At 42.4% G+C, this 25,123-nt stretch overlaps 1 protein-coding gene across 1 annotated transcript in view; it reads left to right on the forward strand.

Moving 5' to 3' along the window:
- MAD1L1 (mitotic arrest deficient 1 like 1) overlaps positions 1–25,123 on the forward strand; it is a 560,284-nt gene that overhangs the window by 283,736 nt on the left and 251,425 nt on the right. The window contains exon 14 of the mRNA XM_065412141.1: positions 25,027–25,083. Within this exon, the coding sequence (XP_065268213.1) occupies positions 25,027–25,083 (57 nt within the window). The remainder of the gene's footprint in view (positions 1–25,026; positions 25,084–25,123) is intronic.

Genomic DNA, 25,123 nt, shown 5'->3' on the forward strand with positions numbered 1-25,123 from the left:
TATATTCCTTAAAGGTACCCTATAAAAAAACAGGGATTTAAATAAAAGTCAGTTTAAAAAAACCCTCAAATAATAAAGAAGCAAACCTCAAGCTAAGCTTTCCCCCCCAAGCCTGGCTGTTTCTAGGGTCTCCCTGCAGGCCGTCGCTGTATCTACCCCAAGTTCCTTCTGTCTCAGAGAGAAACTTCAGTGCTTCTAATACTTCTAGATTGGAGCTAATTGGGCCCACCAGATCTAACCTCAGAGTGACTCAGCAAAAATATCCCTGCATCTCTCTGCAGTGTTAAAATAGCTATCATCAGGATGGTGTCGTTCTTAAACCCTTGCATTCCCATACAAAGTTCTAGTTAACCACCTTGTTACATATCTCAGGCACATTGGGTATGTCTACACTGCGATAAAAAACCCATGACACCAAATCTCAGAGCCCGGTCAGCTGACTTAGGCTTGCAGGGCTCCCGCTGTGGGGCTAAACATGGTAGTGTAGATGTTCAGGCTTGGGGGGTATTGGAGGACCATGGTATGGGGAAGGTGGGGAGGAGGGAACACAGAGCCCCTGCCATAGGCAGAATGAGGGGCACAGAGAGCTGCTGGCATGGCAGGGAGCATAGGAAATCTTGGTATGGCAGGACAGGGATTGGAGGGCACATAGAACCTGTTGACTGGGGGAGGGGGGTGAATAGGGGACCCTGGTATGGGGTGAGAGGGGAATGGGGGGACACAGATCTCCTGGCAAGAGAGGAGATTTGGGGGCCTTCCTATGGCGCAAAGGAAGGAATGGGAGGCATTGGGGAAGGGGGGTGAATGAGGAGCGCACAGAGCCCCTGGCATGGAGAAAAGGTGGGAATTAGGTGGGATGGAGGCCACACAGCTCCTGCCATGGTGTGGGGGAAATGGGAGTGTGCATAGAGCCACTGGCATGGGGTGGAGAATGGAAGACCCTGGTATGGGGGGGATAGAGGAATGGAGGAAACACATAGCCCCTGTCATGGGGGGGGGGTGACAGGGAAAGGGGGGGGTCACAAAGCCCTGGGTATGAGGGAGGGCATGGAGGAAGTGCAGAGAGTCCCTGAAGTAGAGGGGCTGAGGGGAGGGCATACACAGAGTTTATGATGGGAATGGAGGAGTGCAACAAGCCCCTGGTGTGTGCAATGTGCTCAGTGTACAGAAGCTATGAAGTCTGCAATCCCCTAGTTGGTCTAGAAGGCCCTCATCCAGCAAAGCACCTCAGTATATGTTTAAGTCCATAACTGTTCAACAAAACACTTAAGAATATGCTTAGATGTTTTGCTGAATTGGGGCCCAAGAGTGGGGATCTATTGCAATTGGTGTGTTTTGGACAATGTCTAATTATCTACATGTAATAATTGTTCTCCAGAGGTATAATTTGCAGTTGCTTCCATGCTCATGTCTATCTGTCCCTCAGAACTGGGGTTCTCTTTACACTGCAGCTTTCTGTTTTCCCCCTCATTGAGAAGGAACTCATAATTGGGGCAGCAGGAATTTGTGCTCTTTCAGCAGGGAGCATTGTACAGTGGACAGCACATCTCTAGTTTGGAAGTGCTAGCCTGGTTTCATGTTGAGATCATGGACCAGGGTGTGGCTTTATTGCAACTTGTACTTTGGGGAAAGAATACTTACAGGTAAATCATTAAAAATGTCTCCTTTTTTTCTTTGGCATGAGGCTAGTTCTTTCGAATTTGAAATAGCCTGACTGGAAGCAGGAAAAACAGAAATGTTAGCTTATAGAGGTCGGCACCATGCCATGAACAAAAACTTAACGAAGCTGCAGATATAGATCTGGAAAACCTAGTGGTCCCAGTACGTTGTAAGGAACTATTCAGTTCTTTCACATTTGGGGACAATATATACCTTCAAGTCAGCGGCACTGCTATGGGTACCCGCGTGGCCCCACAGTATGCCAACATTTTTATGGCTGACTTAGAACAACGTTTCCTTAGCTCTCGTCCCCTAACGCCCCTACTCTACTTGTGCTACATTGATGACATCTTCATCATCTGGACCCATAGAAAAGAAGCCCTTGAGGAATTCCACCATGATTTCAATAATTTCCATCCCACCATCAACCTCAGCCTAGATCAATCCACACAAGCGGTCCATTTCCTGGACACTACTGTGCTAATAAGCGATGGTCACATAAATACCACCCTATACCGGAAACCTACTGACCGCTACACTTACCTACATGCCTCCAGCTTCCATCCAGGACACACCACACAATCCATTGTCTACAGCCAAGCTCTAAGATATAACCGCATTTGCTCCAATCCCTCAGACTGAGACAAGCACCTACAAGATCTCTATCAAGCATTCTTAAAACTACAAAACCCACCTGCTGAAGTGAAAAAACAGATTGACAGAGCCAGACGAGTACCCAGAAGTCACCTCCTACAAGACAGGCCCAACAAAGAAAATAACAGAACACCACTAGCTGTCACCTTCAGCCCCCAACTAAAACCTCTCCAGTGCATCATCAAAGATCTACAACCAATCCTGAAAGATGATCCCTCACTCTCACAGATCTTGGGAGACAGACCTGTCCTCGCTTACAGACAACCCCCCAACCTAAAGCAAATACTCACCAGCAACCACACATCACTGAACAAAAACACTGACCCAGGAACCTATCCTTGTTACAAAGCCCGATGCCAACTCTGTCCACATATCTATTCAAGTGACATCATCATAGGACCTAATCACATCAGCCATACCATCAGGGGCTCATTCACCAGCACATCTACCAATGTGATATATGCCATCATGTGCTAGCAATGCCCCTCTGCCATATACATTGGCCAAACCGGACAGTCTCTACGCAAAAGAATTAATGGACACAAATCTGACATCAGGAATCATAATACTCAAAAACCAGTGGGAGAACACTTTAACTTGTCTGGTCATTCAATGACAGACCTGCGGGTGGCTATTTTACAACAGAAAAACTTCAAAAACAGACTCCAAGGAGAGACTGCTGAGCTGGAATTGATATGCAAACTAGATACAATCAATTTAGGATTGAATAAGGACTGGGAATGGCTGAGCCATTACAAACATTGAATCTATCTCCCCTTGTAAGTATTCTCACACTTCTTATCAAACTGTTTGTACTGGGCTATCTTGATTATCACTTCAAAAGTTTTTTTTCTCTTACTTAATTGGCCTCTCAGAGTTGGTAAGACAACTCCCACCTGTTCATGCTCTCTGTATGTGTGTATATATATCTCCTCAATATATGTTCCATTCTATATGCATCCGAAGAAGTGGGCTGTAGCCCACGAAAGCTTATGCTCTAATAAATTTGTTAGTCTCTAAGGTGCCACAAGTACTCCTGTTCTTTTTTCAGAGGCTTTGTAATTTATCCAGTTGATTTAATCAGTGTTAATGTCAAACATGCCCTGATTCTGGTAAAAGCTTTTCAGCAAACAATCTGGAAGTGTTGAGTTTTGGAGAAAACCAGCAGTCACTTCATAGTTTAAGCTATAAATTTTTTCTCTTGAATTTTATTTATGCTGTTTAATAAAACAAGCAGTAATACTGAACAGTACATGTGTCATGAATCCAACTGTGATGACAATAACCAATATGCAGTGCATGACATTCTTTCGGCATATTGAGCTGATTTATGTTTTCAATTTATTTAAATCAGTATAATAGTTATAGTGAGCTTAGCTTTGACAGATGTAGATTCAGATTTCAGCTCTGTGCAAGTCTGCACAAAAACACCAATTTATTTTTTTTAAATCATTGATTTTTATCCACTATGCATTCCCTTGTCTATACCCCAATACTCCCATTCACAAACATTGCACCTTGCCAAACCACTACACTTTCGTAAAAAGGACTGCTTTTTTTTTTTTTTTTTTTTTTTTGAACTGCAGGTACTTGGGAAAAGTTACTAAACTTTCAATTAATTTTAATTTTTAAAGAAAGCCAATATGTTGGAGGACATGTTACACTAGAATAGTGACTATGTATAAAATTCATTTATGGAGAGGTACAGTGACTGTGGCAGTGGACAGAATGAGTAGATCTAAATGTGAAGAGAATTCATTATATACGAAATATGTGTAAAGGGAGAGATTCTTACAGGTACCTTGATACAAATTGAGGATGTGAGGACTGCAGCTATACATTCATAGAATCATAGAATATCAGGGTTGGAAGGGACCTCAGGAGGTCATCTAGTCCAACCCCCTGCTCAAAGCAGGACCAATTCCCAACTAAATCATCCCAGCCAGGGCTTTGTCAAGCCGGGCCTTAAAAACCTCCAAGGAAGGAGATTCCACCACCTCCCTAGGTAACGCATTCCAGTGCTTCACCACCCTCCTAGTGAAATAGTGTTTCCTAATATCCAACCTAGACCTCCCTCACTGCAACTTGAGACCATTGCTTCTTGTTCTGTCACTTATGATGTATATGAATAAAAATACAAATGCCTGCAGCCATATCAATTTGTGCTGCTGTCCTGTCAGAGCCCACAGGCTAAACAGGGTTATAGAGACCTCTCAGGATCACCCAGAATAGGTGCTGACATCTCTCAGTCCTAAGTGAAATCCTCAGCAGAGAGTTAGGAGGTACTGTGATGAAGACTGTCATCCTGGGTCACTAAAAATCACATGACACATAGAATTGTTAAGTCTAGTGTTATAGACAAATCTGTCTTGGGGACTCATAGACTTTAAGACCAGAAGGGACTATCATGATCATCTGGTCTGACCTCCTGCACATTGCAGGCCACGGAACCTCGCCCACCCACTCCTGTAATAGACCCATAACCTCTAGCTGAGTTACTGAAGTCCTCAAATTATGGTTTAGAGACTTCAATTTGCAGAGAATCCACCATTTACACTAGTTTAAACCTGCAAGTGACCCGTGTCCAATGCTGCAGAGGAAGGTGAAAAACCCGGAGGGTCTCTGCCAATCTGAACCAGGGGAAAAATTCCTTCCCAACCGCAAATATAGCAATCAAACCCTGAGCATGTGGGCAAGACCCAGCAGCCAGGCACCTGGGAAAGAATTCTCTGTAGTAACTCAGAGCCCTCCCCATCTAAGTGTTCCATTACTGGCCGTTGGAGATATTTGCTACCAGATGAGCTGCATGCTGTTGTAGGCAGTCTCATCATATGCTACACTCCATAAACTTATCAAGGTCAGTCTTGAAGCCAGCTAGGTTTTTTGTCCCCACTCGTCCCCTTGGAAGGCTGTTTCAGAATTTCATTCCTCTGATGAATAAAAACCTTCATCTAACTTCAAGCCTAAACTTATTGATGGCCAGTTTATATTGTGTGTTCTTACCTGCAGTTTTAAATGTATGCAGCACTTTTCTTCGCTTCCTAAATAGCTATTTCATTCTACTGCAGAGATGTCTATACATCAATGGTGGACAGTGTGATCCTTGTATATAACCTATATGGCTCTCCACATGCCCAAGCAGTGCCTCCCATGTCTACACTACTATTTTTAGCAGTCCAGTTCCCCACTGCCTCCCCTCTTCCAGAGCCTTTCCCTGCCATATGGAAAGGCTCTGGTGGGGGGAGGCAGTGGGGAAAGGCTTCTGCAGCTCCCCACTGCAGGAGCCTTTTCCTCATTGCCTTCCTGATGCCAGAGCCTTTCATGGAAACATGTGGGTGTGGATGCAGCCACCTTTCATTGCAACGTGTAGCTACATGTGTAGCGCCTGTACTGTATGTTCCCTTGTACATAGACATAGACAAAGCCAGAGGGGGAGAGAATGGATTACCCACATGGGCTGATATCACTGGTTCCATATTTTTTTAAACCACTGGTTGTAAGTATCCCAGTGTTATTGAATTGCTGGTTGTATTGCTGGTTCCATTCACTAAAAGATTTCTCTGAGTGGGCTTCCTAATTTGTACACCTGCTATAGACTGAAAGTGTCTCTCTATGACCTAGAGATGTTGAAAATGGAAGGAGGCATTAGTAGGAGGTGTTACGTCATCCAGTGTTGACTTTTCACTTCAGGATGAGAATAGTAAGTGTGTTGAAATTTCAGCCCCAATATTTGTGCACTGTGAAATATCTATTTCATTTGTGGATATTAATTTAGGCATATACTATATATATGCATGTGTGCGCATATATGCACACGTATGCATGCATGTAATTTGTGTTTATTTGTGTCTTTTGCTATGTAAAGTATATAGTTAGCGATGCAGATGTTGTGTCTGATGGGACACAAGTGTTAAGGCCTTTGGAATGCATAAGGTGAATTTTTTCATGCTAGTATTGTCAGTAGCCAAATGTAAGGGTAATACAGTTTCCTAACTGCTATATACAGATATATATATAGGGGTGTGTGTGTGTGTGTGTGTGTGTGTGTGTGTGTATATATGTATATATGTGTGTGTATATATATATATGTATATATGCGTATGCATCTGTGTATATTGCGTGTGTTTAGAAAATTAGTAGCTCTAGGATTCTAATGTATACATTTTCCTTTATGACTTTAAAGTAACAAAGCATACATGGAAAAATGCTGCAGTCTTTTTATTCCTTTCTGTAAAAGGCAGAAGAAGTATTCTTAACTGTACCGACAAATGGCATTTATCTTCACAGTGCAGGCATGACCTTATGACACACAAGTGGCATATCCCCTTTTTTGAGATAACAAGGGCCCTGCTTTTCAGTCTAGACAAAGCTAAAGTTCATGGTATCTGATTTTTACAGCTCAGCATCAGCCTCTTGATTTTAAATACACTTTATATTATTGTATTTGGTACTGATACTAGTTTCTGTTGTTAGGGAGTTGAATGCTACTAACACTTTGAATCAAACTCTCTTCCTGACTTATCATGAGTCGAGAAAAGAACATTCAGGAGGGAGAATTTCACTAATCTGTACTTTCATGGGCTCCAACATTCTGAGAGCTGCTTCATGGCACACCTCCAGCCAGATGACTGTACATTATACATGCTTCCAAGATGACCTCTTCTGCAATTAGAAAGTGCATGATGAGCAGTTTGGGCATCTGTCAAGCTAACAGTCAAGTGAAGTGGTTCTTTCCTGATGTCAGGAGTGTGAATGAGGCACCTTGCCATTCAGACAGAGTAAAACTTCGCAGCTATTTAGCTGCCTTTTTATAAAGAGAGACAATTTAAACATAAAACTGAAGATTAGCAAAATATATGTTCAAATACCCTTCCCTCCTTCCTGTAAACATTACAACATGGAACTAACGCAAGAACTATTTGCTTTTAGTTTGCATGGGGTATGAAGTGCCTGCTGTGTAGTTACATCCATTGTAGCTCCTAGCCACCAGTTGACAGAAGCTTGTCAAGTATGATGTAATTGTCAATTTCAGAAAACTGCCATGCACAAGAAATAACACTGCAATACTTTGTGTCTTGTCCTAATGATGAAAATTGCCATGTAGTGGTGAATTCTTATCCTTTCCCCCTTTGTCAAATCAGTTTGCAGGACATGGAACAGATTTGTCAAAATTCAGAGACTGGATGGCTCAGAGGATTGGTAATTGGACAGACAATAGAGCCTTTTTTACCATTACATTGCCAATTAAATCTAACTAGGGTCAATAGTGATTGTAAGTTGTTACTATCTGATGGCTATTTGATTGCTGCTTTGAAATGAGTTGTTCAGCCCACTTCAGAGAGTACAAGTGTTCATATCACAAAAACATCATCACCCCAATCTGTACTGCAGACCTATATTAGCAGTCCCAGCAGAAAGGCCAAGGATTGATTGGACTGCATCTAAGACTAAATACCACTGTTCGTTCTCCATAGAGGTAATTGCTCCAGATGAAAATTGAGAGACACTGGTGGGGCAGCATGGAGAAGCTTGTACTTTTGTTTCTCATGCTAAAGCTATTTTGTGGATAAAAACAGGACTTCGATCTCCAGAACCATCCATCCAACTCTTTTCCTTAGCATTAAACTCACCCACAATTTTTTACAAAGGAAATTAAACTGTCAGGTGAATTCATTATGGTTGGCAATCCTGGAATGTGTATTACAAATGGCCAGCAGCTAGAATTGAAAAAAAGATAGCTTTTTTTTTTTTTCTGTTCATGGCATCGGAGGTTGTACACGTTTAAGATTAAGGAGAATAAATAAATGATGGATTGTGGCGGTTAATGCATATCACTAGTTTGGTAGACAATTCTGATAACTCCACAGTCTTCACTTTCCCCACATGTCATAGGTGAGATAATTTTACTCATAGCTGCAATTACAAATATGTACAGAACCATAGGTGCTGACTCTGTGGGGGCTCTGGGGCTGGAGCACTCACGGGGGAAAAAATAGTGGGTGCTCAGCACCTACCAGCCACCTGCTGATCAGCTGTTCGGTGGCGGGCAGGAGAAGCTTGGGCATGGGGGGGCAGGAAGAAGCAGAGTGGGGGGGGGTTGGGGAAAGAGGCGGGGGGGGGGGGGCTTGGGGTGGAGCAGCTACCCGGAAAGAAGAAAGTCGGTGCCTGTGTACAGTACCATGATAACATTAAACATCATAGAAGTATTTAAAAATTAAGCTATTTCCACATTATCAACTTATGTGTATTCATTGTTGGAAATTTTCCTACATATTTAAATAAAAAAAAGTTCCTGCCTGTTAAATCAATAGCAAAGCGAATAGATCATGAGTTGAGTATTCACTGGTCTAACAGTGTGGGTGGCATGTAAGTCACAAAGTTTTATTTCTACTCTTTGTTTGGATTAATACCAACCCACAAAGGCCTGTCAAGATGGCTGCATGAATTCTTCCAGCACAATACTTGAATGACTATGCCAGTGGTATCCAGGAGTTTCTGCATTAAGACCCGGCATTAATGCAGATGGTTTAGAGCTTTCACTATAAAAGCTAGAGGTGCACCTCGGCCCCTCCTGTTCCATTCATGTGGCAGAGAATAGTCTAATCTCCTATGGGCTGTGATGCTTTGGTCTAATTTCGGGTGCAGGTGCTGGGTGGTGCGGGTGGCCTGTGATATACAGTAGGTCAGAAGAGATGACCTAAGTGGTCTTTTCTGGCCTTAAACTGACTTTCTCAGTGCCTTGTTTTCCCCTTTCATTGCGTGGGGTTGATGATAATTATCGCAAGTGCCTCACAGGGCTGCTGTGAGGAGCAATTAGTTTATGCAGTGCTTTGAAAATGTAAGCACTAGTATTATTCTTTATCATTAAGAAAGGTCTAATCTATCATTTGGGGGAGATGTGTGTCCAGAGAACAGGTGCTTCATTATCATTTTCTCAGATGTAGAGTATTACTGGTAAGAGTACGCTTGTTTTCTGCTTTATGTTTATTTGGAAATCAAATATTGTTTTAAATGAACTGTTGGGCTCATGAAAGATGCTGGATTCACCAGAGTTTTCTTTCTGTCCACAGAATGGTATAAAATGACAAGCGGTAGTGCTAGCTTCCTTATTGCTAATACACCCACATTTGTTTTTCTATTTTATTCAGCCCTTGGCAACTTTGCAAGATGGTCAAGTAGGAGGCGGCAGTCGCAGAGTAGGCTTTTGTGATGATGTGAATATTTGGCCACTAAAAAGTGGACTGAAAGTGTCAAATCTTTTCACATTGACCACTGAAGAGCCATGAGTTGGTAATGACGTTTGGTCACTGCTGACCTAGGCTGGATTTTGCTCAGTGACAAAGTGTAAGACTCTATATCTGATTAGCTGCTAAGTCATCCAGCAGCTGATGTGGTTTCAAATCTAAAATAGAAAACCTATGTCTGTTAAACTTCCATCAACATCACAGTGTGTGTAGAGAGAGAAATAAAAAGCAAGGAACACGACAAGAGTGGAGAACTATCCTATTATTTTGACCCTTTTGCCCCATGCATTGGTATGATTTTGTTCTCAATTTTACATTCCGGTAGGTCAGTTGAAGTTAGAACAGCTGTCAGGGCTGATCAACTGTACCAAGCATACTACCACTTTTATCATCTCTTCCATTGGTGGCAAACTGCTGGCTACCAAGACTTGTATTGTTGGAGATATCACCCTGGTAATGCAAATTAGATTGGAATCTGATCCCTGTGTACAGAGTGCTTTGGGGTTTTAGGAAAATATTCTTATCCTTTCCTCATCTTTTGTATCTCCATCTCCTCTCTTTCCGGCTATTTTATAAATTGGATTTCATCCTAAAAGAAACTCAAGAGCTTAGAAATTTAAATTGGCTTACAAACTGGGTCATTTCACCTGCTGGTAGCAGTTGTTTTACAGTACTTCACAACACTATCCACTTTTTCAAGACAAGAATAGGAGAAGAATCTACTTCTGCTACTACTAATAATGGCTATATCTGACGTAGAATGTTTGCTTTATTAAGCAAATTCAACCACACAACTAGGCTAGAGATCTGGAATATTCTTTCGGCTGGAGAGACCAGTCCTACACTAGTTCTGTCTACACCTTAGAACGAGCAAGGGTTATAGTTACAAGCTTTACCTTATCATAACAAACAGTCATTGGCTAATCATATCCTGAGGACAGGACACCGTTTCCTAGCAACTTCTGAGAGGTGATTAACTCTTGTGGATCAGATATAGCACAGCTACCTTAAGGGGTTGAAGTTGGAAAGGAAATTTTAGATAGATATGTGATTCCACTGTTTTTTGAATGAGTAAATGAACACCGGGGGAAAAGTTTTGCCAGGTAACTTGCAAATAAAGACGTCAACAAATAAACTTATTTTAGTTTCCTCCAGCCATCTAGCCTAGTTGGAGCTGACTGGCACAGAGGGAGAACGTATCTCCAGGAATGGGGAGGAGCAAGTGCCTACCCAGTAGGAAGGAGATACAGATAAGATCCCAGAATGGCAGAAAAGGTGGCCATCAGATGGTATCTGCTATTGTTAGTATTTTTTCCTTCGGTATGCGGATGAAAATGCCAGTGTTGATAAGGATGCAGACTTCAGACCTGGAGTCATGCTGTCACTAATCTTAGGGAGGTAGAATGAAATTACCTAAGCTAGAATTTGTCCAGGACATCACAAACACCCTCACTATTGCAATAAATCCCGAGGGATATTTGTAACCACAAATTGCCAGGGCCCCTCTTTTATTGTTCGTCCAAAAGATAGTGCTCTAGCAGCACAGTGCCTCCTAAGACTGGGATGGTTTAGCACACAATGAGAGAAGAATCTTAGTTATTGCATCACCAAATACCATGTCCTGCAGTACATACCTAGGTGATCATTTGAGGATTCCCGTCTGAATAATGACCAGGCTCTCTTCAGTTTAATTTTTGAGATTTGATCACAGCACAGTGTAGAGCTAGGCAACTTTCTCTTTAGTATTTTGCTTGAAATGATTTGTTTCTCTCTCTCTGTTTTTGCTGCTTAGAGCACCGTGAGCTGGGACTTGCCTAACGTATTATAGCATCCCCTGGCATAGACACAAGCCTATTTTGGTTCTGGCTTGAGAAGATTGATAGTTTTGTCATACTTGAAGTTTGTACCAGACTATTCTTCCACTGAAGGGTTAAAAACTTAGCTAGACGAACAGTAATAGAGAAGGGGACCCCCTCAATGTACCTACTGCCCGCTAAGATTGCTCATTTAGCAGCTGTTTTGATATGGGAATGTTTCTGCCCAGGAGGAGTGCATTAGCTGTGGAGTTTCTTCTGTGGTGTTCCAGTGATGTGGAATGACTCCCTTGGAGTCCACCACCATTGGGAATTCACTCATGTGTGACCATGAGTTGCTGTCCCGGTCTACTGCATAACTCTACCAGCAGTAGACTTGGCAAAGTTTCATCAGTCAGGCTGCGCTTCGGTGTTGAGGAAGCAGATGCAAAATCACATTTTGTTTGGCAGTGTTTCTTCTCCAGGGGTTGCAGCACCGTTTGATTTGAATGGAAGACAACAGACCTACGGAAGCAGTATAATATCCCCAGTAGATCTTTGCTAATCCTCTGGTCTCCATACTCCTCCTCCCTTCCAACATCTGGAAGGAAAACATCAAGGAAAAACAGGAGGAAATGAGTTTCTCTGTTGTTGGGTTTCTCCCTCGCGTCTCAAAATTTCACTGCACTTCAGAATGCAAAATCAACAGATGCTTTATGTGGTTCTGAGCTGTTCTTATAAATCAGGCACTTTTTGCAAACACAGGAACCCCTAAGCCCCTCTGTCCATCAGAGCTGCACCAATGTACCTTGCACTGAAAACTGCTCCAGGCTAACGCCAGTGGGGCCTGATCTCCAGAGAAGGCTTCCTGAATATGTTTTAGTGATCATTCTACCCTCTACCATCTCCTCTTGTTGCCTCTTAGTGCTGTGTTTCTTAGCATCTCTGAATAAATCCCCCACCCACCCCCATCCAGTTGTCATCTTGAGCTTTATATTTTATGTCAGAGGTGGAGGTGGACTTGGCCTTTGGGATACAAAGAGTAGGAGAGAGGGCAAGAAAGTGCTTCATCTGAACACAGTGGGGACTTCATGCATGGACCTAAAATAAAGTGTTTGATGTTTTTACTGACTGAGCCATCTGGGTTGTGCCGGATGCATTTTGTGTCAGTGGCAGTAATATCTTGCACTTGGATATCTCCTTTCATCCAAAAATCTCAAATCACGTTACAGAGTAGATGTTCTCTTTTTACAGATGGAGAGACTGAGTTTCAGAGAAATTAAATAACTTGCCGAAGGCTTCACAGCAATTGTTTGGCAGAGCTGGGAATAAAAACTAGATCTCCTGACTGTTACAGAGCCATGCAGCTGATTTTGGGCCAAGGTTAAGTACTTTCATGGGTAGTCAAAAAAAAAAAAAAAAAAACTCCTGGTTGAAGTCATTATATTCCACTTTGTCATATGAACACGTGGGTCTATTAAATGGTCCCTCCCGATTCTGGATGAACCCCTTCACACAGCAGTAGCACTGAGAACTTAGGATGACCTGTAACATTATAGTAAACTTGCTATCTGCAATTCTTGACATCACCAGCTAGTGAATCTGTCACTTAAAACAAAACAGAGCAAGAAAGATTGGTCTGTCCTTGAAACTTGAGAGCAAGGGAAAGATTTGGCCATTATCTCTCTGTCCAGTAAATCTTGATAGCGACTTTGACAGGAGCCTGTAGCTCGCAGATGTTTTCCCTGTGTCTTCAGTAATTATAAGGGTGACTCCAGCAATTTTCCAGTTTCAAATATAATTTTTTGTGTGTTAACATCTGAGTTCCTTTTCTTTATTCATGCATCTAACGCCCGGGGAGTTAACCAGCTGCCTATATGTCTCACACTTGGGGGCGGCATTTCACTACTACGCATCATGTCCAGTAGGAAGTTATTTCTCTGTAACATCCAGCAGCTCTTGCTTATATGAGGGAAATAGACTTTATTACTCTGTACAAAACAATGTCATTCCTCCCTTATGTGGTTGAGTTGCCATTGGAGGCACAGGGAATACTGATGCCTTGGCAGCCCTTGGGGTGACTTTTTTACACAGGTTTGAATTTCCTTTGGTTTAAGTTGCTTCAGTTTCTCAAGGGACTGGAGAGGGTGGTTGAGACCAAACTACATTAAAACCCATATAAGCAATTATCTGTGAAACCTATTTTAATTACAACTCTCCACATGTGGTAAGTCACAACAATAAGAACATGATCTCTGTTTTGCTCGTTACGACATTGCTATAAATCAGAATGAGCTTCGCTTCTACAGCAGCAGTGTATAAACTTGTGTGTTTGAAAGTTAGTAGGGAATTTTCCTCCACACTTCTGTATGGTTATTACAGAGAGGTTGATTCCCCCTCACCTCCGTCCTCTCCCCAACTGCTGTGAAATTACATTGGGTACATTTTTGTGTTTGACACTTTGGGGACTATTAGAATTTATTTGTAGATGTTATTTCCCACATATGTCGTGTGTGTGCTCTTGATTTAATAACCAGAAGAACTTTCCTGAGAGCAGTAAAATGACTTGAATCATTAAAGCAGTATGGAAATTATTTAACAGTCTCTGATATTGAACTCCTTCACTTTCAGTTTCCCCAATAATGCTGCTGCATGGAAGATTAGCAGTCGCCAATGGAAGGCTTCAAAGTCACATTTAAAATTGCCCTAGACCATTAAATCCTGTGTAAATTTGGAGGACACTGTGGAGCTAATGAAACAGCTCCAAATCTCTGATAATCTGCACCAATACTGAGCTAAAGGATTGATGAGAAGATGTTGTATAGCATGGTATAAATGGGCTATATAACTTCAAAGGACTAAGCAGGCAAAGGGAATTTTTAGCTGTTGAAAGTTGCATCTCTTGGCTGCGATGTCATAAATTGGCATGTTTCACTAGTGAAAATTTCTTTTCATTTCAGCTTTCACAATATTTTAATACATAGGATTGCAGTATGCAAATAAACTGAAGTCTAACTGTGACTGGCTGAGTTACTTCTGTCACAATCCCTGCCGCCCACACGAATGAGCTGTTCACAGCTGTCTCAAAATCAAAGTTTTCCTCCTGTTTTCTCTCACTGAACAGAATCTTACAAAAAATCAACATGCAGGAGGGCACCAGGGACATTTTATATGTGATTTTAACCCTTTCTTCAGTACAATCTCATGATACTGTTCAAGCATTCTAGATAAAATATAAACTCAGTGAATATATACATCTTCAGATTCTTACATTACAAAATAGTCAAATAGCAGTTTCATGACCACAATGCCTCATGATCAGTTGAGTGCATGCATGCATGTGTTTTATAACCCAGCCACCTTTTTAGTGTCATCCTGTATTTGGCCTAGATCCTCGGACGTGCAGAATTCTGCTTGGCTGACCTGGGGAGTAGTGGGGAAGGGAAGAGGTGGTGTAACACTGTCTTTCTGCTCCCTCTCTCCCCACCAAATCATGGGGTAGGGGTCAGTGTCGCAAGTTAAAGCAGACAAAGAGCACAGCGTGCTCCAGCCACAAACTCGTGGGAATTTAGCCCAGTCAGAGGCTCTGGCCCGATATTTCTTTTGTGTATATTACACAGGTAAATATGCAAAGTTATACATAGGTTTTTGATTAGCTCACGGCAAACACCAGAGTAACAATGAAGTGTTTGTGATATCAGACCCCAAAAAACGGAGCCTTATTTAGGTTTCCTGTGTTTCATGTATTTGAAACATGATTTTAAAATAGCGTTTTTAAGGTAATTTGCCAAAGAAGCACACAAGGCCACGTTATATGGTGGGAATTTGGGGCCTCCTAAGTAAATTGGCCAATCACCTCAACGGATTTCTTCAATGTGCATGCAGCGTTTCTTTAAAATACTGCTACGGTCAACTTAGGCTTTTGTCACATTGCAAAAAATGTTACATTTTGCAGCTATGTCATAACCCCTTTAGGCTTGGCTTCCCCGGGTTAGTTCATGAGGCAGCTGCCCTGATGGGAAATTCACCACCATCCTCACAGCCCTTCTGTTAGGAGAGAGGGAGCTGTAAGCTGTGTCTGGGGCTCCACAGGAATCCCGGGAGAAGACGCTGTACAAAAAATGTGCTGTATCAGTGTCTCCTAGATGTCCTTTTCAGTAAGTGCTGCAAACTACAGCTTGTGTCACTGAAACCCCAGCACCACCAAGAGGTCGCTTGTCTTCCCTGGGGACCTTGGTCTGGAATTCTGACTAGGAAAGTTGGCACAAGCCAGGAATAATCAGCCATGTATGTGCATATGTATATTACTCTGATAGTGCTATGACTCCTCCTTTTTCTCCATGGTAGTGAGATTCTGCATATCTCCATTCATCATCAAGGACAAACATTTATATTATGACTGTATGGAGTTTCTTCATATTTCCTAATGAAGACACAAGCCTTGAAAGTGTTATGCCTCCAAGTCAAAGTTGTTTTGATTTATGACCTGCGTGTAACACACATAATTTTTAATTGTGTCTCTCTTTGGCCGCTGCTACTAGTGTGTTTGTACCTACGTGCTCCTGAATGTGAGATACTGAGGAGTAAATTACTGCGGGTTCACAAAGGGTGTACTTAAATTTGCTAATTGCTCATAGAATGGAGGGGGTTTTGTGGTTGTTGCGAAAGTTTGTTCACTAGAGGTTGAGGAGCTTAATTTTCCCTGCAAGTGTCTCTGTCACTTGAGCAGCTTGTCCATAACATAGGGCAGCTGGCTCACATTCATGCTCCAGAGGAGAGATTGGGGCCATTGATGTGGCCAGTTTAACCACCTGCCTTGTAATTAACAGATTGTTTGGGGCTTGATTCATTAATCCTCAAAGCTCTGTAGTTCTGACCAAACACTTCCTACTCCGGAGCTGGCATTAATGGCTGTTTGACAGACACAAGGAGCAGATATGCAGAGAGCAGTGGTCTTGACCTTTTTGATTCACTCCTGTCTGGTATTTTCCCCATGTTTGTGTTTACTCGTGAAGGTTTGAAATATGGCTGATGTAGCTACAATTGCTGTTTTGGAAGGTATTTGAGAAGAGCCATTAACTCAAAGAGCACAGGGAAGTAAACTGAACAATTCAGAAATGTCTCCCTGGTATTTGAATTGGTTCCCATGCTCACAAACCATTTATATTATTGCTTCAAAGACTGGATAGCATATCCAGAATATGGTCAGCTTACAATTTATCATACCTCCTAGGAAGAGGATGTAATAGTTCTAAGAACTGGGTTACATTAGGCAGTGTTGTCCCATTGGATGAACACTTTAAATTGACAGATGATTTCCCCCTCACACTCCCTCACCTCAAGGCTTTTTAAAGTGATTTGTTAAATGCTGAGCAGGATGTTTTTCTGGCATACTCTGCTTAACTGATTTTGATTGCCTGGACCACACTGTGTGGTTAGTGGCCAAATTGTTGGTTGGCAACTTACTTGCCTATCCAATTCTTTAACCCAGTACCTTCACATTCCTTAAAGCTTGAGTAATGTGGCCCATGGGAATTGAACATGTACGTTAAGTAATGGAAATTTCTTGGGAGCTGAAAGATAAAACATTTCCATTTTTGTCTGAAAATTCAGTGTGCATGTCCTTGCTACTGAGAGAGATCCTCCAAACACTAGAGTGATGGGTACAGCATAAAAACCTGGATAGAAGAGACAAGTCACTTAAATGTGGGGATGTCGCTTTTTTACAGGAAAAAGCTCTGAGATTACAATGGCAAACTTTGCTCCAGCTTCTGCTGTATGTTTTATTCTTCTGGCCTGAATGGCGAATCTGATTGTGCATCTTGTGAAGGGGATATACATTTCCATTAATAAGGTGGAAAGTGGGCATGACAAATTGCAAAGAGTCTTAAGTGGCATGAGACCATGTGGCATAAATTGGTCTTGGGTGCAGGGCTGAAAATGTATGAATTGAGCAACCCACCTGTTCTGTACTGGAAAGGCAAGCTACAGGAACCAGTACAATAACATTCCCCTCAACTCCTTCTGAGGGCACCCTGTAAATACCCTCCATGTGCCTGATTCAAGGGGTGCAACAGGCTGCTATGTGCCATTCAAGGTCTCTCTCCAGCTGCTTCCTTAAGCTGTTGCAGTGGCTTCCAGCTTTTCTGAAGTGCTCTGATTAAGTGAGATATTGGGTAAGTTCAGAGCCTCATTTCTCCTTTATAATTAAAAAATGTGTGTGTGTGTCATGCCGCTGCTGCTTAGTTTGCATTTTCCTGTGGCCTAGTAGGAATATGGCAGTGAATGATGTTGCAAGCATCTTTCCTGTAACAGCTGAGCTAGGTTCAATATTTGATTTGGGCTAATGAAAGGGCTAGGGGGTAGGGCTAACATTTCAGGCTTTTGTGATAAAACATACAGATCAGCTACTTCACAGCCTGGTAGAACAGTCCCAGCGGACCACTACTAGATTGGTACATTCAGTGCTTGGCTAACCCCCAGTGCATGTGGAAGAGAGAGTTGGGTGATAATGTCTTCCTGATATACCTATATTGTATATTTGCAAAGGTTCTCAAATTATGATAAGCAGATCACTTTCTGTTGGCTTGTGGAATGCTGGTTGGGGCCACCTTCTTATTTCGAGCTGCTGGGTCATATTAAATGACAGTTAACAATACATTAAATATATCTCTATTACATTTTTATTTGAGCAATGGCTGTAGTTGCCACTGTAATATAATCATGAATGATATCTAATTCTGCTCCTTTCTAGCACTCTAAATAATTCCTCTCCATCCTTGATATTAAGACACTTTAATGTTTTCTCATGGCAATTATGCATTTTGTACACTCCCATATTCCTCCCAAGACTTATGCCTCTGAGTAAAAAGAGTTAAAATGTATAGTTTGGCATTTTTCATAAATGGTTTCCTCCAGCCACCTAATCATGTTTGGTTGCTGTTCTCTGAATTCCCGGTAGTTCCTCTTCCCTTCTTGGCACTGAGCTGCCCAGAAACAAATGCAGTAGAGAGAGCCTATTTTGTGATATGTTGCTTCTGTGATTACAGCCCAAAATCATATTGGCCTGCCATATACCACTGCAATTCGTATTTAACTTGCTGTCCACTTTTGCCTCTAGGTTTCTGTTGGCATAACAGTTTGAGAGGTCTGTTCCACCCATATGTATGGTTTTTTAAGTTAAATCTTACGTTATTTTCTGTCCATGTTTTTAATTTCTCTTGATCCTTTCTTTGACCTCTTCAAAAGGTTTTTTTGCAAACCTGCCAAACTTCGCATCTGTGTATTATGTTAATGTGCTTTGTGGATCCCCTGCTCCAAATTTCAGCCAAGTTGTTAAATAACACCACACCATAACGCCCATTCTCGTGGCTTCCCATTACACAGTTCCCCTAATTGATACATTGCCATGATGACATGTTGTATGCTGCCCAAACAACAGATTAAGCCTTCAAGTAAATTAATTTCACTTGTTTGAGCAGCAAGACACATGGATGCTTCTTGTTTTAAGAACAAATTTGTTTCCCCACTGTTTAATTTTACCAAGGCTTAAGAATTTGGTAATGGAGCACGAGGTCTTAACTCTAGGTCACTGGTTCGAATCTCAGACAGTTAGTCGCTCAGTGTCATGGTCAGGTGGGGCAGAGAGGAGACGCTTGACCTAATATTATCCCTGCTGTATTTGTTCTCTGGAGAAATAGAGGACTTCATTTTCCTGAGTTCTCAGTATAGAACTCTTCACCAGTGCTCATTTCTCATTAAGGAAATTTTATGTCAATAAATCAAAGTTTTAGAGATATTCCCATGGCTGGACTTTTCACAGGTACTATGCTCAAGTACGTGAGAGGGATGGAGGGCTTGTCTATCCAGCAAGTTACTGCGCAGCAAGCCAGGGTGTGAATCTACAGTGCTCCGCTTGACATACAGTGGTGTCCCGTGTGGATACTGCTACAGCACAGTGAAGGTAGCAGAGTGCAGTTACTGCATGGCAAGCTGGTGCACTATAGATTCACAGCCTAATGTTCTGCACAGTAACTTGCCTTATAGACAAGCACTTAGTTCCTCCTATGTCTTTTTGTTTCTATCAGAACTGTGCATGTATGTCATTATTTCTTGTGAGTCGGGAACTTTGCATGTTGTTCTTTGCTTCAGTGACTGCACTCTGCCCTGCGTCTTAGTTTTGGAAGGTATGTAGGTATCATATTTTGCATCTTGGACAGCTCTCCTCCTAGCCAGTTTGCAGGAGCTTAATATTAGCCTCAAGTTTGAAACTGAAGAAAGAAGTGGGGAAAAGTATATGTACACAGAGTGGTAGGGGAGAGTCACAGTGCGAATTCTAAGTAAAAAGCGGGTTGTAAATGTGCTAAGCATCTATAATTTGTTCTCCACTATTACTCTGTGTTGGGGACAAATTCCTTATTTTGGAAATACAGGGCTGGTGGAAAGTATCCTGTGAAACACACACTTGTTAAAATGTTTGGCAGGGTTTGTGGTAAACGTAATTGACTTTCCTAATATGTTCCTCCAAGTACCATTTAGATTTAGAATTCTCTTGGGTTAACAACCTTCAACATCAGACTCCTATCTCAGTCAGCGTCACACTAGCCTTAGTGAAGTGCCCTCACACCTGGGCATTTCAATCTGTTCATGGATTGCTTTTCAGCACTCTTTGTCTTTGGTCTGTTTAACGTTTCCTTAGTCCAAGACAGACCGTCACAGACCAGAACTAGTAGTAGGTGTAACCAGTGGTTATCAACCTATTTACCATTATGGGCCTCACATGCAACTTTCTATGTGTTATGTGGGCCGCATCCACACAATATATATACTACCTGTATGGCCCTGAGTATGTCACATGGGCTGCAGCTGTGTGCTAATTGGGCCATGGGTTGAGAACCACTGGGTGTAAATGTAGAGTAGAGTTTCAAAGTAGCAGCCATGTTAGTCTGTATCCGCAAAAAGAACAGGAGTACTTGTGGCACCTTAGAGACTAACCGAGTCTGGGAATGGTTGGGTCATTACACTAATTGAATCTTTTCCCCCATGTTAAGTTCTCCTCACACCTTCTATGGGTCATCTCGATTATCACTTCAAAGGTTTTTTTTTTTTTCTTCTGCTGCTGATAGCTCATCTCAATTGATTGGCCTCTTACAGTTGGTATGCGTACTTCCACCTTTTCTTGTTCTCTGTATGTATAAATATCTTCTGTCTGTGTGTTCCATTCTGTGCATCCGAAGAAGTGAGCTGTAGCCCACGAAAGCTTATGCTGAAATAAATTTGTTAGTCTCTAAGGTGCCACAAGTACTCCTGTTCTTTTTGTAGAGTAGACTGTAACCCTTAATCATGTTTTAGTTCTAACTCAGGATGGTGAAATAGTCCTTGTCTGATGGTTAAAACCCTCTTCATGTAGACCTGAGTCCATTAGAGATGTTGGAAAGTTTATTTACTGCCTATCCACTGTGTTCATTCCATCTGTGTGTATGTTGCAAAGGCTATTCCAGCATATATGGCTCTTTTCTGACTCTAACCTGGTGATAGAATTCTACCTGATTAAATATTTGTGGGGGGAAAATCGCTCCCAGGTGTCGGTGAATTTACAAACGGTCTCCTGACATTTCAGCATTCTTGTGGTAATTTCAATTTTGCTTCTCTCTTGTTTGTGCTTGCTCTTTATGTCTGCACAGGGCTGCATCTCCTGTAGTGTTTAATGAGTATGTTTCATTTCCCTACACCAGAACCCAGGTTTATGTTAAAACCACATTCATCTTGTCTGAGTGCCTGTTCCTTTAATAACATGACATCCTTATAGGGTCTGCAGAGCTAGAACCTGTAACTTTCTTGACGCTTCCACTGAGCTCAGGGCTGAGGCAGACGTGGGCTCTGCCTAATTGCAATGTTTGTTTCTTTGTTTGGGGAATTGACCTACACATTTTATGCTGAACTCTGAGGCTGTAATTTTTTGTTTGCTTGTATTTCAGTGCGATTAGCTTTTGTAGCTTAATGTTTTTCATTTCATTGTCATGAACTGCTTGTCGTTCACTTCTTTTGGATACGGTGCTCGTAAAGTCTATATCGTGGTGTAGAGATGTCATTATAGAGATTCTGGAGGGTTTATTGAATATCTGCCTGAATTAGTTTGTTTGAAAAAATTTAGTTCGTATTGCATTGTTTAGACTGTTTAAATGTGTTTTGCTTTCCTCCTTTGAGACTATCCTTCAAGCTCCGTGCTAGCCACGGGAAGACTGATTGGAGGCTAGCATGGTGTCATGAAACAGAAGAGGCGGAAAGAAGTGACAACAAAGTATTGTATGTGATTTCTCTGAACTAATTCTACAATACCAGTTTCCTCTAGCGTTTTCTCTCATAAAGGCCCATCATCACCGAAGAATCATAGGATCCTACCAAAGCTCCTTCACTGGGATGGGTTCACCATTTCCACAAAACTGCATAGGGGTATCTTTAACTCAGAAGAGATGCCAACTCTGAACCAAGATTGGCTTACAGCTTTCTCCTAGGGGAACCCAGTTCCTCTATCACTGCGCCAGCTTAGGGTTTCTTTGAGAGAGCCTCTGCCAGGAAAACTGTGTAAGACTACTTTGCAACGAGAGTTCATCAGCCCCAAAATATTCACCATGCCGCTGTCTCCTTGGAGAACCCAAGCCACCTTCACTTCCCAGGACTCTACAGCATCTTCCCATCAGGGTTTCTCTACAGGAGTTCCTGAACATACCTCTGTTTAGTCTCCATGTGACGTTGCACCCCATAATGCTTTATAGAAATATGCCGATGAGTGTAAATATGACATAACTGGAATATGTTTTATGCTAGATATGCCATGTAACATATCTTTGCAAAGGTTATGTTCTACTGAATGTATTCATCCTATTCGTATGCATGTATCATTTTTATATCTGAAGTTATGAGCGTTGGCTCTATGCTTGTGTTTAAAGTGTTTGCTGTAGGAAGCACATAAGGCAGTTTTGGTCACCATAGTGTGAAGGGGTTATTCAAGTAATTGGGAGTACTTAGCTAACAATGGACCTTGGGAGTCGCCAATCCACATCTAAGCTTTCCTGGGAACGTTCAAACTAACATGTAAACAATGGCGTCTGCCTGCAAAAAGCTGAATCATTCATAGACATGTGATTTGCCCAGGTGACTGCAAAGCTCCATCTTGTTGAGGGGATTTTACACAGGAGAAGAGAGGGGTTTCCACCCACAAGAGAGTGACTATATAAGCCCCTGGAAACCCCTCCATTTTGTCTTCAGCTGGCTCAAGAGAGAGCCTCTCTACCCCAAAGAGATACCTGAAAGAAACTGGACCAAAGGGCAGTAACTACAGGGGTGTGAGTGATTGCAGGACCCAGACTAGGAGGAAGTCTAATCTGTAAAAGAAGTTTATTGGAACATCTCTGAGGGTGAGATTTACCAGCATTTAGTTTCTTACAGTATTAGGCTTAGACTTGCATGTTTTTGTTTTATTTTGCTTGGTAATTTACTTTGTTCTGTTAGTTATTACTTGGAACCACTTAAATCCAAATTTTTATATTTAATAAAATCACTTTTTACTTATTAATTAACCCAGAGCAAGTATTAATACCTGGTGGTCCAAACAGCTGTACATATCTCTCTATCAGTGTTATAGAGGGTGAACAATTTATGAGTTTACCCGGTATAAGATTTATACAGTGTAAAATGGATTTATTTGGGGTTTGGATCCCATTGGGAACTGGGTATCTGGGTGTTGGAGACAGGAGCACTTCTTTAGGTGTTTTCAGTTAAGCCTGCAGCTTTTGGGGGAAGTGGTTCAGACCTGGGTCTGTATTTGTAGCAGGCTAGCGTGTCTGGCACAACCAGGCCAAGGTACTGAAGTCCCAAGCTGGCAGGGAAAACGGGCTCAGAGGTAGTCTCAGCACATCAGGTGGCAGTCCCAATGAGGTTTCTGTGACACAACCCGTCACACTCAAGTTCTGCTTCACAAAGGCAGGAGCTTTTGAAGTCCTCTGCCTGAAGGCTGCAAAAATATCTGTGAATAGTCTTCAGTACATGCATTGCCATGAGAGGCAATATGGTCCAGTGAATAGAAAACTGGATTAGGGTTTAGGAGACCTCGATCTATTCCCAGCTTTTCCAGTGACCTGCTGTGTGACTATGGGCAAGTCGCTTCCTTTCTCTGTGCCTCTGTTTCTGCACCTACCCTTGTCTTTCATGTGTCTGTAGATTGCAAGCTCTTTGGGGCAAGGACTTTTTCTTGTAACAAGGCACTGATTTTGATTGTAGCCTCTATTCACCACATTAATACAAATAAATAACGGTCCTATATGTCACAATAGATCCTGTGCGTGTATTATTGGGGGCTCTCTACAGTGTAACATAATTAGATATGTTCATGCTGTATTTCATGCATTTGTAATTTTTTTCTTATGGGGAGTTTCATTCATTACAGGATAATGAATGATTACCTCTGCTCCCTGTCTGGCTACTTTCATGGTGTTTGAACTACAATTGGTACCCTATTTGGCAGTCTTGTTAAAGAGGTCAAGGACAGAATAGGCCCAGAGACTGACCAGCTGCACATCTCTAGAAGCAGATCCTTTCAGATTAGAGGCACGTTATCAAGGTGGTAGGGGGAAAAAGCTCAGCTGCAGTCAGTTTTGTATTTGTTTTACATATAACTAAAGACGTTTCATCTTGAAGGCTTGTAGCAGATCGCTGACTCACCGGCGCGGTGCCTCCTGCTGGTCATCCGGGAATTAGCTCTCTCAGCCCTGGAGCGCCCTCTATGGGCTGGTGTCTCGCCCTCTGTTACCTACACCTCTGCAGTCCCTTTATCTCCACCACGTATAGGCCCCACATCCCTCCCGGACCACGGTACCCCTTACCTTGGGGTGCTGCCCCTCACCCAGGGAACCACACTCTCCTGAGCCATTTCAGTGACCCACTGCCTCACTTCACTTCAGTGACCCACTGCCAGTCTTCATTTAGCCCCTTTACTCGGGGGCAAACTGCAGTCTGGAATGGCCAATCACCACTGGCTAGGGGGTTGGACCTGCTGCCTTTCCCTGCAGCCCCAGTACCTCCTTAGGCCTTCCTGTCAGGCCTCAGCCTGGGAGGTCGCCAGGCCTGAGCTCCCCAGCTCAGCCTGCCCCTTCTCCAGCACTGCTCTGTTGAAAGTACCCTGTGCTCCCAGGCAGGCCCGGTCCTTCCCACCCCAAGGCTGGAGTGAGACTGCCTGCCTCCTAGCTCACAGCCCTCTTTATACCAGCCCTACCCGGCCCAGATTGGCTGCTACCTGCCTTCCCCTTATTGGCTCCTTGGGGCAGCCCTTTCCCAGAGCTGGTTTTAACCCCTTTCTCTCGGAATGGGCTATAAATCCAACATCTTTCACCAGCCTCAGAAAAACACAAAGAGAAGAAAGTGCATAAATGTGTGGGTTTTTTCCCTTTAATCAAATAAAAGAGACTTGAAAACCTCAAACTTTTAATACATCATCCAAGCAGAAGCAATTCGATGGGCCCTGCGGTGTTTGAGGTATTTAGGTGCTACTTAGCTCAGTCCACATTTCCCAAAACTGGAGTGCTGGGCACATAGTGGTGGCAAACTGTAATAATTAATAGTCTTACTGAACAAAGATCATAGTGGCTAAAAACACTGTTCTGATTTTTATTTTCTTGAAGGCTCAGCTGTCCCAAGTTTTGGAAGAAGTGGGGACCCAGAAGCAAAGAGCAGATATGGTATGTGTTAATTTTCTTTTACTCCTTGTTTTACAGTGGT

This window comes from Emys orbicularis, chromosome 10, assembly GCF_028017835.1.
Source record: "Emys orbicularis isolate rEmyOrb1 chromosome 10, rEmyOrb1.hap1, whole genome shotgun sequence".
Taxonomy (NCBI): Eukaryota; Metazoa; Chordata; order Testudines; family Emydidae; genus Emys; species Emys orbicularis.